Below are 18568 nucleotides of genomic sequence, written 5' to 3' on the forward strand. Positions count from 1 at the left end.
GGTTACGGCTAGGTCAGGGTCTAGTTTCCCGATAGTCTAGAGCCCGCTCTTGCCGTCTGGCCCCCGCTTCCCTCCCTGGGTCCCCATCCTGCCTCACAGCGCTGAGGTGGTGCCGCGTGCGCGCCAGGTCAGCCATACTCTGGGGCTGCGGCCCAGGGGGACCGGAAGGTCCAGGCCCCCTTTCCGGTCTCCCCAGCAGCCTAGAGGGCCTGCCTCGTCTTTCGGCCCCCTAGACTCTGTGGATCAGACGTGGCCAGCGGCTTACTCCACTCCCACGCCTTCCGGTCCCATGGGTCCGCCGCACCCTCCGGGCCTGCGGCCGAGGGTTTAGTCATTACCTCCGACCCGCCGCTTCTGGGAAGGAGGCGCCTCACGTCAAAAGGATGCTGAGTCCCGTCATGACTGGACCAGTTAGTGATCCCCGTCCTGATCCCTGGGTAGAGAAGTGGGACGGCCCTCCAGGCACATTTTCCAAATACTACTGCCAAATTCGGGATCTGAGATGTCTGTGCATGATATATAGCAGAGAGCATGCAAGATGTAAGTGCCGCCTAAGAGGAAGTGAAATTAACGTACGGAGTCTCCCACTTTTAGTGAGAGCAGTTCTGTTCCTGTTTCCCCACTCCAAGGTCATCTTAAACGTCAAATTTAAAGAAAGAAAGCACAGTCATGACTTGGTGTTAATAAAACACTTTACTGCCAGGGAAGTCCCCGTCCTGTATGTTTTAACCACAAAATTGTACTTACTGGATTGTAAGGAATCCCCTTTATGACATCCAGACTTCCAAAGTTTAATGTTTACATACTAATTAGTCAGGGAAAGCTGCATTCAGTCTAGGGTAATGCCTTTTGTATGTATTATAAAAGCATCTCTTTCTTTGTCACTGAATTAATGAGTGACTATATTAACAGATACATTTCTTTAAAAACAACACAGATTTTTCCACAATGCTGAGTCTGCTATGTTCTTTAATTCTGCTCAGTTTTTCAAAGTGAATAGAAACAATGCAGTTTAAATCCTTTCATTATCAAGACATAGCCTGAGTTTAGCTTATGAGCAGTGTAGGGTGTAGGACCATATATCTAAGAGGTCAGACCTCTGGCATCACAAGGATTATAAATAACTTTTTTCTGATTCCTAAATTTTCTAAAAATAAGCAGAGTTTTTAAGGGAATAATAAGTCTTACTTGATATGAAAGGTGCTTTATTCTTAAAACTACACGTATTGTTGTGCATCCCTACATTTTCCCTGCCTCCAGACATCTCCCTCCTCCCTATCAACAGACATCTCAATTTAGCATCTGACGGCTTAAAATGGTTTCTATAATCTAGTCCTGAATAACACCCATTTTAAAGCATAAACAGTTAAGCAATAAAAATAAACACTTGTTGAAATGTTTATTGAACAAACGTAATCAATTTGTTTGAGAAAAAATATGTAGGGTTAAGTTCCTTGTGAGGAAAAATCACATTGATAACTCCAGTTTTTAAAAAACCTAAACATGGGAGATAATCATGGTTGGTGTTTACAGAACATTTTGGGGGGTGGGGGAGAACCAATTTTATAAATTGAGATTCTGAGTTGAGAAAACTATCAGATGAAATGGCAGGGATCAAAAACTTATTAGAATTCCATTTTCTGGGTGGAAAACTAGTATTGCAGAGTCATTTAATGAAAACAGTTTTGCTGGGGATTCAGATATGCACTGACATACAGTGACAAAGTTTAGATTGAGACTTTGTCACTATCTCCAGGAAGTTATATATTTCACAAATTTTGCTATTTTAACACTTAAGTATCACACAGACATTGACATCATAATCATACCAGAAAAACTATACTATTTTTATGTGTATGGTTATTAATGATCTTTTTTTTTTTAATATTTATTTTGGCTGCGCTGTGTCTTAGTTGCGGCATGTGGGATCTTCGTTGCGGCATGTTTAGTTGTGGCATGTGGGTTCTTTGGTTGCGGCATGAGTGTGGGATCTAGTTCCCCGACCAGGGATCAAACCCGGGCCCCCTGCACTGGGAGTGCAGAGTCTCACCCACTGGACCACCAGGTAAGTCCCTGATCTTTAGTATCTGGATGCATTCCAGGTCCTAGAGCAAACACAAACTTTCAGTTTTGGGTGTTTTCAGTACAGTTATATGTCTAGCTCCTTTTGAGTAACATATGTCCTCTCAAATAATTAACACGATTGGATATTATACCCTCAAAGCAAATGTCTATTGAACCTGTATTCTAGGAAGAGATAAAAAAGAATAACAAAAGAAATGTAATTGCAACCTAATTTCCTAGAGATTCTTAGAATCCTTACTTTTGAATACTGGCCCCATACTGTTATTACATAAATATTCTTCTTGTAACTCAAAGTTCATCTTAGGAATTTTTAGTTAGGGGTAAAAAGTCTTACAAAGAAACTGGTTAATAAAGGATGTTAACATTTTACTAAGCAAGAGATGCTCACTTCTCTTCCCACAAAAGCCAAACAGATAACAGTGAGTGTTACTAATGTTTTCTATTTATTCATTAATAAAAAGTGCATAGTACAAGCCCTTTATCCCAATCCAAGTACTCAGTAAAAGATTACAATAAACCCTGGATGGCACAGACATGATTTGTTTGGCATGATTTAAACATTTAAAAACAGCAATTAACATTTGGTACATCACATGACCACCTTTGCTTTTAACAAAGTAATCATCAGACATGGTAACAAATACATATGACTTTTCATTTAGAAATATTATAATGTTAAGACTAAACCTACTATTGCAACAACAAAAATTTAACCCATTAACTTAAAATCTCTCCATTTCTCCTTCAAGTTGTTGTTCTGTGTCTTAAGCTGAGCTCGTCAAATTTTAGCACATATTCATTTAGAGTGACAGACTTTGATTCAGGGTGACAGACTTCTGAGGTTCCTTTGAAGATGTAAGATAAAGATAATTCTATAAACACTGTAATATCGCATACCACAAAGACACTAAAAGTAACCATGGAAGAGCTGTATTTAATAGTTACTTCTGAAACTTTCTCCAAGTAGTTTAAAATATGACTTGCTGACCATGGGATAGTGCTTGGATAAATACATGATAAAATCTTTTACTATACACAGTTCCAATGTTAACTTTTTCCACGTGGAAAGCAAAAAAACATTATTTTGCATAAAAGAACATTAAATAACTCTAAAACAAAATAAACTCTTAATGGCATTTGTGGAATGTTTAAGAGCCAAAAGTGATTAAAATGTGAAGCTTTATCTTTCTTTTTTCCAGATTATTTAAAAATGACAGTAGCCACAGTTCAGGTGAATGTTTACAAGCCAAGTAATGAGTAAGAGTGTGCTCAATAAAAAGGCCACATGTAGAAGCTTTAGGAATTAAAGAGAATAATATGAATTACTAGTTAGGTTAATAGAAATACTTTATGTGCTATTGCACACCATCTTTGTCAGGAGTGCAGAGAAATTTTACAAGCAAAAAAACCAAGACTTAATACTTCACTAAAAACTTTTGTTACTAATTAAATAGATGGTCCATATAGGAAAACGTTAATATTCTAATGTAATGTCAATTAAGTATATGTGACAGAAATGAAGAACTAGGAACAAGAACCCAGATTTCTAGGTCTCTAGCTAACGCTACACATTCTGTTTCCATGTCATAGCCACTTCTTCAACCAAAGTCAGTTCTTCATTATTTGTGAGCCACAGATTCAGTGAACACATCAGTATCTTATCCATAGACTAGCCTTCTAGCAGCTTAGACAGCAGATTGTTAGGACATATGTGCTAGCCTTCAAAGTTCAGGAGCAAGGACAGAAAAAGGAATGCTTATAGGGATTTAGCTCCATTTAAGCCATTCCTGCCTCTCTGCTTTAAATGCTTTAAGAGCTGTAGAGCTGGGAAGGCTTCCAATAGGCCATATTGAGAGAAAAAACCTTAAATCTATGGTGTTCATTTATCCAGGATTTGACTTACCTGTGTTACAATACCTCTCAATTAACACAAGTAATTAAGAGTAGGTTATATTATTTCAAGAAGTTGAGGACAAAGCCAAGATGCACAGGAGGAATGCAAGCAGTCAATAATGGATTATATAATGAAATGAAGCCGTTACAGTGTTTATAGCCTAGAATATAATCATAATAAAGGGGAAAAAATACCCTATGAGCATCACATAATTGTATCAGAGACTCTATTAAACAGTACAATGATATAGAGAAGTTTATTCAATTCATACAGGTAATTTCTCAGATCTATACAGCTAACAGCTAAACTGATCTAGTGGGGGAAAATCCTTACATTGATAGCAAAATATCTTCCAGCCCCCATAAATCATCTGCAATCACTTGCTAGGAAAAAATTCCATAACCACACAGGTCATGCAGAATTTTTTTATGCCATTTGTATTCATTTTCTATCAAACTGAAAAAAAAAACAATGCAACCTTTTACATTGTTTCACATTTCAAATTTTTACTTATATTAATGCTCCTCCCCACCCCAATCCATCCTATTACCAAACAAGAATGAGACAGAGGTTGAGAAAAAAAAAGATCCTTGATGTTTCTCATTTTCCTCCTTTTCCCTTGGAGTAAATCAAGAATTCATTAAATATTGTTTAAAGTCAGAAAGATAACAAGACTCAAAATTTTTTCTTCAAAGAAAATAATAGAGTAAATAAGTAAACAGGATTCAAATATCAGTAACCAAACAGGCCCCCAATACAGCTTTAAGATAGTTTCATTTAACAGGGAAGTTTTACAACAGAAAAGCAGCTTCCTGAGAGGCACCCACTTCAAAAATAAATTATAGCTTAAATTATTACTGTATAGATTACACCTGGCAAATGCAGAAAGAATTAAATTTTTTCCTCCTTTCATGAACTGTGTAAGGCTAGTGTACAGTGGCTTACAAATTTCATATAATGGACTGTAAATCATCCACCATATTTAAATCATGTTTAAGTTTTCTTATATTAGACATTTTTATGGGAATAAAAACTTAGTAAACAATTACTTCATTTCTTCTTTCCTCCTTTTCTTTGCCACATAAGCCAGTTGTAGTGAATGATACAGATTTCAGCTGTAACTTGTAAAATATTCCAAAGGCTGTCACAGTCCCAAGAACTAGAGAAAACTGCCATCCACAAATAAACTACCAAGGTTAAGTGTAAATACAATGTGGTTCTAATTTTCTTTCATACAATCTCAGATAACCCCAAATAACTATAAATACCTTATTAAAAAACAATCTTTAAACCCATCAAAACTATTTTAAAATATTTAAATGTAGAGATCTCAAATTTCCTTCAATCAGGCCAGAAATTATCACAAAAAGTATGATCACAGTTACAAACAGAATGAATGGAATGTTTAAGTTTAGGATAACCAAAAAAGCCCCATGTAACTTTTTAATGTATCATTTACTCAAATATAGGAAAGGCGATAACACAGGAAGCAAAAATAAGCTTGCAAGTGAAATTTCTAGAAGCTCATGAAAACAATACCATCCCATATTGCAGATGCAAAAGAAAAAACAGTTCTAATGGGGTTAAGAGTACTCTGGTCATCTTCGTTCATTTGGTCGTGCAAGGTGTTAACTATTTTTACTTCCCATATCCACAAAGTTAGTCCACAGGAGGGGCTGGTGGATCCTGTCCCTGGCATTAAAGAGAGAGGAATTATGAAATTGACTTCTTAAATCTCCCAGTGCAACCGGTCTAACACATACAGTAAGAATTGAGCAGCAATGCCCCTCACCTTCCCATCCCAAATCATATACTTATTTGGACCTCTTGTATGTTTTTGCACAAGGGAGCACCAGATTAACACTATGATTCACCGATGTTTGTCTCTTTCTTCCTTGTAGCATGGAAGAAAGGAAAATTTTGTTAACAGTGATACTGACTTAGGTAAAAGTGCTCTCCCTGACAGCTCCAGAGGTGATATTTAAACCAATCAAGGTAGTCTCATCCCTCTTGCTAAGGTGACTAAGTACAGTACAATCAAAGTGAAGCTAAAGACATATTTCTCACTACAGAATGGCAGTCAATGAGGAAGTATGTGGCACCAGTTGCAACTGGCAGCTGCCCTATAGGGACCAGAAAGGGAGCCCACCTTGGAATAAAGCTAATGGTCTGAGGAAAGAACCCGGATCTTTGATGACGCTGTTAAACTTTCTAAACATTGATCCTACCTCTGGATTTTTTAATGTGTAAACCAATAAAGCCAATTACTTAAACCAGGCTGAACAGATTTTTTTTTTTTCCTGCGGTACGTGGGCCTCTCACTGTTGTGGCCTCTCCCGTTGGGGAGCACAGGCTCTGGACGCGCAGGCTCAGTGGCCATGGCTCACGGGCCCAGCCGCTCCACGGCATGTGGGATCTTCCTGGACCGGGGCACGAACCCATGTCCCCTGCATCGGCAGGCGGACTCTCAACCACTGTGCCACCAGGGAAGCCCCTGAACAGATTTTTGTTACTTGTAATAGAAAGCTTCTGAACTGTAAAGGAAAGAGCAGACCTTTTAGGAATCTTCAGGAAGATTCCATTTATTTACTCTGACATGCTATATGAGGCCCTAGTTGAGGATAATGAATTTTTCTACTTGGAATTAGTCAATATGTTTTCTTGCTTATTCCTAGAGCTGTGGGACTATTATTTTTAGAACTGCTGGTCTACAATGAACTAAGGTTCACGGGACTGTCACTTTTGAATGGCTTCTAATTGAGTTGGGTTTCTTTAGTTCCAAACATTGAGGATGTTGCTTTTTGATATGAAAGTAATAAAACTGTGCACAGAAAGTAAGAAAAAAGGCTTAGGAGAAAGCACTTTATCAAGACAATATACAAGCTGTTTTATGGATACCCTCCTCTCCAAGAAAACCCTAAAATAAATTTAAGGCATTTTATATAGTGTTAATGATGCCTTCTTTCTTAACTAAAGTCAGCATGCTATATATATAAATGTTTTAATCCTAAAAAACCCCAAAGCACTGACCAGTTAACACTGCACATTTGCTTTCTCCTGTATAAGCAATTGGTCTAACCAAACTTCTTTTTAATAGTAACAACGAAGGATTGGGGAAAAGAAGCAATTATTTTAGGTTGGAGAAGGGAATTAGTGGGATAATTTGGTGTTCAACAAGTAAATCTGTCATGATATTTTTAGACGTAAAATCCAAATCAAATGGGAAAGAAAAAAATATAAACACTGATTCTGAAAATGATTAAAGGAATCCTTTAATGGAGGCTCTATCAAAAATTCCCTGTTGGGTCACTTTATCATACTTTCAGTTAGGTTCTAAAAATGGCTGTAATCATGACTATCAAGATTATCAACATGAATGATTCCTACCTCTCCTTTTGCCAGCTCAGTTGACCTATTGTGATGCAGAACTGGAAGAATGAAGTTGAGAGAAATAGGATGGGAAAACAGGTTTAGCCAGATAGGCTCAGTGTCTCTGTTGTATTTGATAGTGAGGACAGAAGCGGAGAAAATGAAGAATGTGTGTAGAAACATTTGAACTGTAGCTAGTAAGAGAATTTGGGGAGGGGGAGCTGGAAGCATACGAGGCAAGGGATCAGCTGTGAGGTGGATAGAACTGGGTAGTGGAAGACTGAGATTTGAGAAATACTGCTGTGGATTATTATGAACTGGATCATTTTTTATGTTTCTCACATGAGTAAAGGTTGGAATTCACCTTAAAATGATTTGGGGGCTACTGGTCTGTACTTCTCTCTAAATGTAACTCCACGAAGATTAAGCCATTTGGGGTTTCAAGATTTACTAGGACTACATAGGAAGAACTTACTCCGTGAGCTAAATCTTCCTTTTGCTAATTCAGATATTTCCGTCAAAACAAACTCCTCCCCTTTCCCAGACCACACCCATCCCCCCACCCCAAAACATTTCTAATCCACAACACTTACATTATGAGGACCGGTTGGTTTTCCAGTTAGGCTGGATCCTCTTAGATTAGGAGGTCTCAGTAGAAACAAGATCACTGCAATAACCATCCAGGCCATCAAGATCATAGTAATACTGATGCCATTATCACTAGGGGGTCCTGGTACTAAAGACAAACAGAAAATGTATTTGCAACAAAAACTGTAGAAAAATTATAATATTGTTAGATAAATGTAAAAACAAATCCTAATGTTTAAATAGCAACTTGAAAAATTATATAAAAAAATGCATTAGTAATTTTAAGAATTATTAAATATTACAGCTTCAATTTCCCTTTCCTCCTGTGAGGAAATCTAAATGGTAAATGGTGTAAAATACTCATAAGCCAGAGCCTATTAAATAAAGATTTTTAATAGTATAGTAGTTCTTAATATTTTGGGGCAACAGAATCCTTTGAGAATTTGATAAAAAAGGACTCTCTTTCCACTATAAGAATCCATGTATACACATTCAACAATTTTGCATATAATTGCAGAAGATTCATGGACCCACAAAGCCACCAATCCATAGATATACTGAGATCTACAGAACTCAGGTTAACACCGCATGATACACGGTTAAGACACTCTAGGGGTGAGGAAATTATGCATTTTAATTACAGAAGTAGCATGAAAAAATAACAGCTTAAGGAAAAGGGGACATCCACATTGTATAATATATGAATTAATATCCCTTTATGACATTCTCAAACAAATAGATATTAATTTGGCATTCTTTTTTGCAAAAAGAATTTGGATTCAGATCTAGATATTATAGTCTATGCCTTTATCAAGAGAAAAAAGTCAGGTTTCTGGGTAGGTATCAGTCTTTCCAGCTCCTTAAAGCAGCCATATCTTAAATATTTATTTAAGTACCTAGCACAGTGCCTAGTTCATGGTATGAACTTAACAAATTTCTAATAAATGAAATGTATATTAGAGAACTCAAAGTATCAAAAATGAAAATTCTAGAAGATTAGATTTAAATAGCCTGTCAAGACTATGTATAAATGTTTGGTTTTGGTCTCACTGCCTCAGGAAAAAGTAAAAGAAATCCAGACAAGATTCTGAAACTAAGCAGATGCATTATGCATTACATTGAGGTCCACGGGCCCAGGGCCGAGGTGGCACTGCTGAAGCCAAAGGGGACAAAGTCAAGCAAAGAGCTGAGCTATCCCAAGAGCAGACTGGAGAGGAACCTAGTCTCTGTTCCAACCCAATCACTTCTCCAGGAACAAGTACCACAGTACTCAGGGGTCATCAATTTGCAATGCTTATCACACAATGAATCAGCATTTCCCCCCTCTATATCCATATTCATTCCTTTCCTTGTTCCCTCCTATTATATGTGCCTCCCTTCATAACTAAAAACCAATTTCTCCACTTAAGTTTTGGATCCCATCACTCTTGCAGAAATTTATCCATTATCCTCTCTCTTGTGAATTCAACACCCTCTTCTCCATTGCAGCCATCCCATAATCACTTAAACATGATAAAGTTTCTCCCATATTTAAAAAATATATATATCCCTCCCTCAACCTCTTTCTCTGTCCAGCTATCAAAGCTAACCTCTTGAGAGTGGTCTATATGTACAACTACACTTCACTACCTCCCATTCACTCCTTAGGTTGGCATCTACCTCCATCAACATTCAAACAACTCTTTGAAAGGTCACCTATGACACCTGCAGGCTGCTAAGCCTAATGGGTAATTTCAGTCCTCATTTTCCACGACCATGCTCTCCTTAAAAGACTTTCTTCCTTTGTATTCTGTGCCATTACCACTGCCAGATTTTCTTTCTAACACTTAGCCACTCCTTTACATGCTCATTTTCCTCTTCCTGGCTTTTAAATTTTGGAATTCCTCATGGTCAGTTTTAGGTTCCCTTCTCTTCTTTCTCTGCATACTATCATCCTCACCTGTGGCTTCACTTACCTTCTGTATGCAGACCACACCTAAATTTATATTCAGCCCCAATTTCCCTAACTTCAAACCCAGTATCCAATTATCTATCTACATCAGTAGTTCTCTATTTTTTTTAAATATTCATATCAACAGTTCCTAAACTGTGGTGTACTGTAGAGCCATTGCTTCTTAAAAATGTACCTGAACCCCACCTCGTACTTAACATACTCAATATCCCAAACTAAAATCACGAGCATCTCCCCGGCCCCACCCTCCATGCCCTACCAAATTGGATTTCTATCCATCCAACTGCCTAGGCCAGAAACGTATGAAAACAACTTTTATTCCCTCAATGACCCTCTATTTAACCCATCATGAAGTTTCTGTCGAGTGATATTTAGGAAGTAAATATTTACTTCCTAAATATCATTCAAGTCTGTCCACTTTTAGCTCCGTGCCCACACTTGCTCAAGCTACCATCACTTCTTGTCCGGTCTCTTAACTGATCTCCCCATACCTACTCTTGCCTCCTCTAATTCTGTCCTTTAAGCTGCTCCAAGAATGGTATTTTTTTTAAAATCAAATACTATTATTTTTATTACTAAATAATAGCTAAAAGTTGAGTTGTTACTTTGAACCAGGCATTCTCTCTTAATCCCTTTTAACATTTTTTTTTTTTTTTGCCACGCCTGGAGGCTTGTGGGATCTTAGCTCCCCAACCAGGGATTGAACCCCAGACACCACAGTGAAAGCGCCGAGTCCTAACCACTGGACTGCCAGGGAGTTCCTCAACAATCTTATTTTATGGTCGGTACTATCATATCTTCATTTTATAAATGAGGAAACTGAGGAAAAGTGGGGGTTAAATCCCAATGTCATAGAGTTGGCATGTGGCAAAGCTGGGATTTAAATACAGTGGTCTCATTCCATAGACTGTGCCCTTAACCTCTTTGCTGTCATAATCTCTGACAGTATCACATTAGAAGACAGATCCCTGAAAATTACTACTCCTGTGGGTAGTAAAATTGGGAAATACAGGGACTTCCCTGGTGGCACAGTGGTTAAGAATCCGCCTGCCGATGCAGGGGACAAGAGTTCGAGCCCTGGTCCGGGAAGATCCCACATGCTGTGGAGCAACTAAGCCCGTGCACCACAACTGCCGAGCTTATGCTCTAGAGCCCGTGAGCCACAAATACTGAGCCTACGCTCTAGAGCCCGTGAGCCACAACTACTGAGCCCGTGAGCCACAACTACTGAGCCCGAGTGCCACAACTACTGAAGCCCACATGCTCTAGGGCTCGCATGCCACAACTACCGAGCCCATGCACCTAGAGCCCGTGCTCCACAACAAGAGAAGCCACTGCAGTTAGAAGCCCACGCACCGCAACTAGAGAAAGCCCACGAGCAGCAACGAAGACCCAACGCAGCCAAAAAATAAAATTAAATTAAAAAAATAAAAATTGGAAAATACAGATTTTAAAAGAATTTTGATACATAAACTCATAACTAGCTGTTAGGTAAAACTAGATTATTTAAAAGTAGTCAGAGAAAGATAACTGTGCCTTCTATACATGATCACTTCTTATAGTGCCCTCTCAGAAGTAAAATGCTAGATTAATTGTACAGACCAGAAGTGTAAGCCCAACGCCAATTCTTATGTTATTCAATTTGGAAAATGGATCCCTTACTTTTTGATACTCTTCACAGGTAAAAGATTGTGAAGCTTCAGAGAGTTATCACAAATTTACTAATGCCTATTTCTAGACAAAGCAACCCTGACAAAATGCCCGCTCCATTTTAAGACTCTCATAGTGATAATACAACTCCTAGTTCCCCATAAATGTCTCCTAGCTTGGCTCCTATTGCAGCCTTTCCTTCCTGCATACTACTGCCAAAAAAGTCTGCTTAAAAAACACTGCTCTTAACACATCTCTGCTGGCTAATCCAGTGACTCACTTTCCACTGCTACTGCTTCAACTCTGAACTCTTCAGCCTGGCCTTTCCTCATCAGATGTGGCCCTACTCATCAATATTACCTCTTACCATTTCTCAGAAAAAGCATCCCCTGGTCTAGTCAACCCCATTCTTTCTTCCTTCTTTAGCCAGTGGTTCCCTGGCCTGTCTGCCCATCAGAATAGCCTGTGATGATACCAATGTCACAGTTTCCAAGGCCCTGCCTCACATCATCTAATTCAGGAGCAGCTCAGGGGTGGGGTCAGGAATCAACAATATTTTTAAAGCTTTCCAAACGAATCTGATGCAATAGTTCAATGCTAGTGTGGCTAACAGCACTTGCCAACTTTGCAAACTCAGTCCTTCTGGGGACTGATTATTCTTCCCCATCTGGCATGATATTACAACTAATCTCATTTAATTACACCCCTCTCTCGTCTGTAAAAAAGTCTCCGTTTTCTCTGCCCACTCTTTCCTTTCTTCTCTAGACTAGTGTAGCACTTCTAGTTTGAAGGAATGGTTTCCTACTTCTCCTAATTAGGTCATTAACTTTTTAAGAACTGAGACCATCTCATAGCTGTTTGACTCCACCACCTCTTAGATATATAATCTTTGTGCCTCGATTTCCTTATCTGTGAAATGGAAATATTACAATCACCTCATAGGGTAGTTAGAAAGATAGAAGAGAGAAATGGTCAGTACGTGGAAAGCAGCACAGTGCCTGGTACACAGTAGGTATTCAAAAAACATCAACCATTATCAATCTGTGCTCTAGTTAAAATCAGTATTAGGATCAACTAGAGCACAGAAAAGACTGAGTGCAGAAAATTCCTTGTGTGAATAGCTAGGCTGGATAAGATGGTGAAGTGAGAATGAAAAAGGGTCAGACACAAATGGTAACAGGATGAAAGAAGCACAACACTTGGCGACTGCCTGGACTGGTTATGGTAGGAGGAAGAAAAAGTAAGGGTGCCTCTAAAATTTCTGCAGGGCGGTAGTATGCAGAAGAATTCTCCACTTAAAAGGCCAAATGGATGCAGGTCTGATCTGACTTCCCAGGTTTGACCTGACCTCCCAGGTTTGATAAGTACATTTCTCTTATTCTCTAATAACTTAAGGCCCATCTCAGAATAAAGGACAATAGCTGAACCAATTATAGTCGAACCTCTTGATCACAGTCAATGTTTTTCTGTTTACAGCAGTAGCACAAACTTAAGATTGGCTCTAGAATGTACTTTCACACGGACAAACAGTGCAAGGTTATTAACAAAAAACTGGAAACAGACCTAAACGTCTGCCAAGAGTGTCTGATTAAGAAATTATGGTATATCTCTCTCCCATGTTTTCTCATCCTGCGTCTCCTCAGGGTGCACTATGGGGGTCTGGTGGTGGCTGCAGTGTCTGATGGCAGGCATCCTATTTCTATGCTGAGTTCCCTCAGGGCTCACCCTCAGGCAGCTGTAATGTGAGGGCTTGATGGCTTGATGGCTGCAACATCCTTTGTTTACTGAATTGGCAGGCATTTTTTTTCATTGATAAGGTGCGTATTCAAGGAATGATTTAAATGAACTCAGACTCCTGCATCTTCCCGTACAAAGAAAAGCGCTGACTTCATTAACTTGAGATGTCTGTTTTTCTTTTTGTTTTTCTTTTTTTTTTCTTTTTTTTGCTGCGCCACATGGCATGCAGGATCTTGGTTTCCCAACCATGGATCGAACCCACACCCCCTGCAGTGGAAGCCTGGAGTCTTCACCACTGGACCACCAGGGAAGTCCCTGTTTTTCTTTAATTAACAATAATCTTTTGATGTTCCTACTACCTGGTTTCTTGCAAAAACTCCTATATACCCTGGCTCCTCCCTTACCTCTTCAGAGCAGTCCCTCAGTGTCATCTGAGAGGCTGTCTTCCAGGCTTAAGTCCTCAGCAAGTCTATCAAATAAAATGTAATTCTAAAAATAAAAAGAAATTATGGTATATCTGTAAAATGGAATACTATGAAGTTATAAAACAATGTTGAGGGAAGTCTCCATGAGATATGCTATTTTTTGACAGAGAAAAAAAGCAGGTGAAAAACAGTGTGTACTAAGAAAGGGGGGCAAATAATATATATTTTGCCTGTACATGCATAAAGAAAGTCTGGAAAGCTACATAGAAGGCCAATAATACCTAGAGATAGGACATGGTTAGATGGGAGAATATGAGTAGGAAGACACCTTTTCACTATACACTAATTAACTTCTTGATTTTTGAACCATATATAAAAACATTAAATTGAATGAAGCAAAAACAGTAAACCTAAAATGTCTTGGGATTGGAGACACTGGGTATCTGAACTGACTTAGACTTTTTGAAATATCCAGGAATAGGGATGAATGGGGTCACTATAGGCTTTCTGTGATTATTCACAGTCCCTTGTGACAAGATCTACTTCTTCGTGAAGTCTCAGAGCAGGCATGCTACTCGAACTCCCCGACACAGCATGCGGCTAATACAAACAAATACCAGGAGCAGCTATTTTAAAGTCAACACACAGAGCTGAAAGGGCCTTTGAATGAGCTGACCACTATGGTTTTTATTGTGACAACTGTTTGGCACTAAATATTCTAAATATTAACGTAGTGCCAAGTAATCTAGATATTAAGAAGCACAATCTGGGCTTCCCTGGTGGCGCAATGGTTGAGAGTCTGCCTGCCAATGCAGGGGACACGGGTTCGTGCCCCAGTCCGGGAAGATCCCACATGCCGCGGAGCAGCTGGGCCCGTGAGCCATGGCCGCTGAGCCTGCGCGTCCGGAGCCTGTGCTCCGCAACGGGAGAGGCCACAACAGTGAGAGGCCCGCGTACTGGAAAAAAAAAAAAAAAAAAGAAGCACAATCACATGCAGGATATAAAGTCTGTTCCCCTCACTGCCTAGGAATTAATTGCCTTAAAAGGGTAAATACTTTTTACTCTATGGTCTAGAAAAATGTCAAATCATAAAAATGTAAAAGGACTTCGTACACCAAAATACAGGGTTCCATTTTGCTCAAGGGTTAAGTCTTTGGTTACAAGAAAAAGTATTACAAATAAGATGTCAAATGGAATATTCACAATGAAGCTATTAACTTAGCTGGACACCAGGAAGATGAAAGAGAGGGAGGCTCTAAGAGCTGGCAGATCCTGAGGGATTATTTCTATAAATGTATACAGGTTTCCAGTGGGAAAGGCAGAAACAGAACAGCAATGAAATTGGACAGTGCACCAGCAGGCTTTAACCCTGTGATTTTGGAGTTGTATACAGTAATTACAATATCCTCAGAACATCTACCCATCTTTTGATTTACTCCAAAATTAAATTAATTTTGTTCTCTATAGAGAACAAAACTGTGGGTAAATATCACGATGAAGTGGAATGTAGCTCAATATAAAGAGTCATGCAGCAACTAGATATGCTCACAGATTGCAACTAGATTCTGCTACCACATGAAGTAATGAGCTTCATATTCTATTAAATCATCTCAAATACATGCAGCACATCATGGCAGGCACAATGGATACTGTGATATTATGATATAATAAGAAATACATATATTTGGTCTTCATTCTGGTTCCTGTCGGAAAGCTGCTAAAATCCTTGCAATTTCCTGAGTGATAAGGGTGACAGGAACGTCTTTTCTTATTCATAATAAACCCCTTTCAACCATATCTGAGTTGATGTTAATGAGGTGACTCTTAGTGGGCCCCCAGAAAGCTTCAGGATGGGGACTCACTGGGAGTCTGACCAAGTGATTAGAAGGTTGGAACTTCCAGCTTCCTAGTTATTCACCAATGGCCAATGATTTACTCATTCATGCCTATGGAATGGAACCTCCATAAAAACCCTAAACAACAGGGTTCACAGAGCTTCCCGGTTGGTGAACACATGGAGGAGCTGGGAGGGTGGCGCACCCAGAGAAGACAGGGAAGCTCTGTACCCCTTTTCTCCTCATACCTTGCCCTAGGCATCTCTTGCATTTGGCTGTTCCCGAGTTGCATCCTTTGTAATAAACTGGTAATAGTAATTAAACTGTTTTCCTGCCTTCTGTAAGCCATTCTCACAAATTATTGAAACAGAAGAAGGGGTTGCAGGGACCCCCGATTAATATATATTTTATGAAAACAGCATAATCTCATTCGTGAAAATTTAGAATACACAGAAAAGTAATTATATCGCTCAGAGGAAACAACTGCTTAAACCATTTAAAGACATGGCTGTTAGAAAGGATTTCCACCAAATGCTAAAAGAGCTGGGAGGGGTGGAACGACTGGCCAAGATAACTGAATTAATACTCAAGCTCTAGAGTTGTGCCTTTATATTTGGATTAAAGAAGTGAAATTTCACCTACAGAAATAAGAGTATACTTGGTTTACAGGTGGGACTGGCTCAAGGGTCACAAATACCACAAATATAATAAACACTTGTTTTCCCATAAGGAGTTCAATAAGATTATTTTCAACTAGAAGAACACATTTTAGCTTTACTGCTGAGGCAAAAATTTACGACGCTTATCAGAGGGCACACTGCAGATTAATGAACGCTACTGAAGAGACAACATAAAGAAATCTGGAGTTGGGGAACCACCACCCATCATCCCCAAAACCTAACGCAAGTCTACCCATTACTCTCTTGCCTAGAGGCATAAAATTATTACCCTGCTGCACCAAAGGACTACATTCTGACAAAATTTCTACTTTGGGACAGGCATTGTACTAGCTCCTGTTTCTCTAAGTTGTTACATTTACAGAATTTGATGGGGTACCCAGTTCACGCAGTAATACCAGTAATTAATAATGTACTAACAAGTTCCTTTATAATGATACCTTACTGTGTTTTGTTTTAGTTTCACATACATAATAAAGTGGTGCTCAGCTTCAGAGATGTGAGGTATAAGCAACTAGCCTATTAATAAATGCAATTTGGCAATATGTCAAAAGCCTTAAAATGTGCAAAAGGATGTTTGTTCAAGCATTATTTATAACAGCAAAAATATATTAGCAACCTAAGATTCGAACAAAAGGGAATTATTTGAACACTGGTGCATCCCCATAATGAATTATTATTTAGTCAGTAAATATTTTTAAGGTAAATACATGCTGATATACTCACAATACAGTAGTGAAAAACAACATATACAAAGTGATCCCGTATTTGTAAGTATACATGAAATTGAATTGTGCCAGGCTTCACCATCCTGTAAACGTCATACTTCCATTCTTACAGTCAAATTATTATGGTATAAGACTGGATTGGCTATTATTTCCCCTCAAAGTATCCCTCAAGTTATGTCTGTCCTGAAAAAAAGATGCCTCATATTATAAGTCTGTCAGCTACATTCACCATGTGGAATCCATCTTCCTTCACTGATTCTCACTTTACCATCACCATTGCCCATAAAGCCATGGAGAAACCTCCCTACTGCCCTTACCGTCTTGAGAATCCTAATATCAGAGCCAAAGGAATAACTCCAATGTCTCCAAAGCTTCCAAACCTTGGGAAAAAATGGCCTCCCCTTCCTTCACTCACAAATTCTCAAAGTTGCCAATGGATGCAAATAGACGGTAGGGGAAGAGTGAGGGGTTTGTGCTAGCAGCCTCGGTGTTCAGTTCAACGAGCCAGAAGTGCCCTGTTCCACGTGTATTTGCCCAAAAAAGGGTCTTGGAAGGGTTAACACCAAGTTGTTAACAGTGGTCATCTTTTATTATTCTGGAAGTTTTTCCTTTTCTTTTTTTTCTTATCTGTGATTTTATAATTTTATTCAATGAACAGGTTTTGTTTTTGTGGCAGGACCAAAAAACACAATTTTTTAAGTTAAAAAATTAAATATTTAAGTAGGAAATACATTACTAAGAACCATTTCCTTAAAGGGCAAACTGTAAGAATAATTTCTGGCAAAAAATTCAGTCTTATTCTGGTCTCTAATTCTGCCCCCAATGCCAAGCCTCCTCCTGTCCCATCATTACTTACATTCCTGAAGACATTCTGTGTCTGTGCAGTAGGACTGGGACTGCCTCAACTACAATGAATAAGAAGAAAGGAAAGTTAGCCACTGGACTTAACCAAAAATGGATACTATTTATTAGAAAGATCATGTTTTGCTTTTTAATGAATGCTACTACAGTATATATCATACCTTCAAAATCAGATAAAAACACAGAATATATTGAGGGGCTGTTCAGTTTGGGGGGATTATTTTCTCCTCAACATAATATTCAAATATACTGTGATCTAGTGCAATTCACCTATTTAAATTAGGAATTTTTAAAAGTCACCTGTGGATGGGTGGTGGTGGTGGGATGAACTGGGAGATTGGGATTGACATATATACACTAATATGTATAAAATAGATAACTAATAAGAACCTGCTGTATATAAAATAAAATTTTAAATTCAGAAAAAAAAAAAAGTCACCTGTGACAGAAACTCCTGCTGCCGTATGTTATTAGACTTCCCAAAGGAAAAGCACTTAACTGTAGAGGAGAGCTACTAGAAAAAGAGTAAACTTCGTTAATAAGGTTTTTTTCTCCCTGAAAATTAGAAGCCTCTGCTTCTAATAGAAAAAATAGGTTCTCTTTGTAGCAAATGCACCTTTGAAAGGAAGGCTTTTTTTTTTTTCCTTTTTGCTTACATCTGCATCAACAGTGGTTAGACAAGGAAGAAACTAATAAAAATGATACCACAGGAGTTGGGGGTGGGATGGAGGAATGGAGTAGGCTCTGATGAGAAGGGATCCGAAGTTT

The 18568-nt window shown here is 38.7% G+C and overlaps 2 protein-coding genes across 3 annotated transcripts in view; both read right to left on the reverse strand.

The window, feature by feature from the left end:
* UGDH (UDP-glucose 6-dehydrogenase) overlaps positions 1-2412 on the reverse strand; it is a 33208-nt gene extending 30796 nt beyond the window's left edge. For both annotated transcript variants that reach the window (XM_030760194.2, XM_089911803.1), the window contains exon 1: positions 339-2412. The gene's annotated coding sequence lies outside the window, so the exon portion shown is untranslated. The remainder of the gene's footprint in view (positions 1-338) is intronic.
* A 97-nt stretch (positions 2413-2509) lies between these two features.
* SMIM14 (small integral membrane protein 14) overlaps positions 2510-18568 on the reverse strand; it is a 71356-nt gene continuing 55297 nt past the window's right edge. Inside the window, exons 3-5 of the mRNA XM_022565729.3 lie at positions 17796-17844; positions 7942-8084; positions 2510-5671 (exon numbers count right to left, since the gene is read on the reverse strand). Coding sequence (XP_022421437.1) covers positions 5639-5671; positions 7942-8084; positions 17796-17844 — 225 coding nt within the window. The 3' untranslated portion in view covers positions 2510-5638. The remainder of the gene's footprint in view (positions 5672-7941; positions 8085-17795; positions 17845-18568) is intronic.

The sequence above is a fragment of the Delphinapterus leucas genome, chromosome 5 (genome assembly GCF_059928025.1).
Source record: "Delphinapterus leucas isolate spDelLeu-1000000601 "Yukka" chromosome 5, BTC_Dleu_Yukka2, whole genome shotgun sequence".
Taxonomy (NCBI): domain Eukaryota; kingdom Metazoa; phylum Chordata; class Mammalia; order Artiodactyla; family Monodontidae; genus Delphinapterus; species Delphinapterus leucas.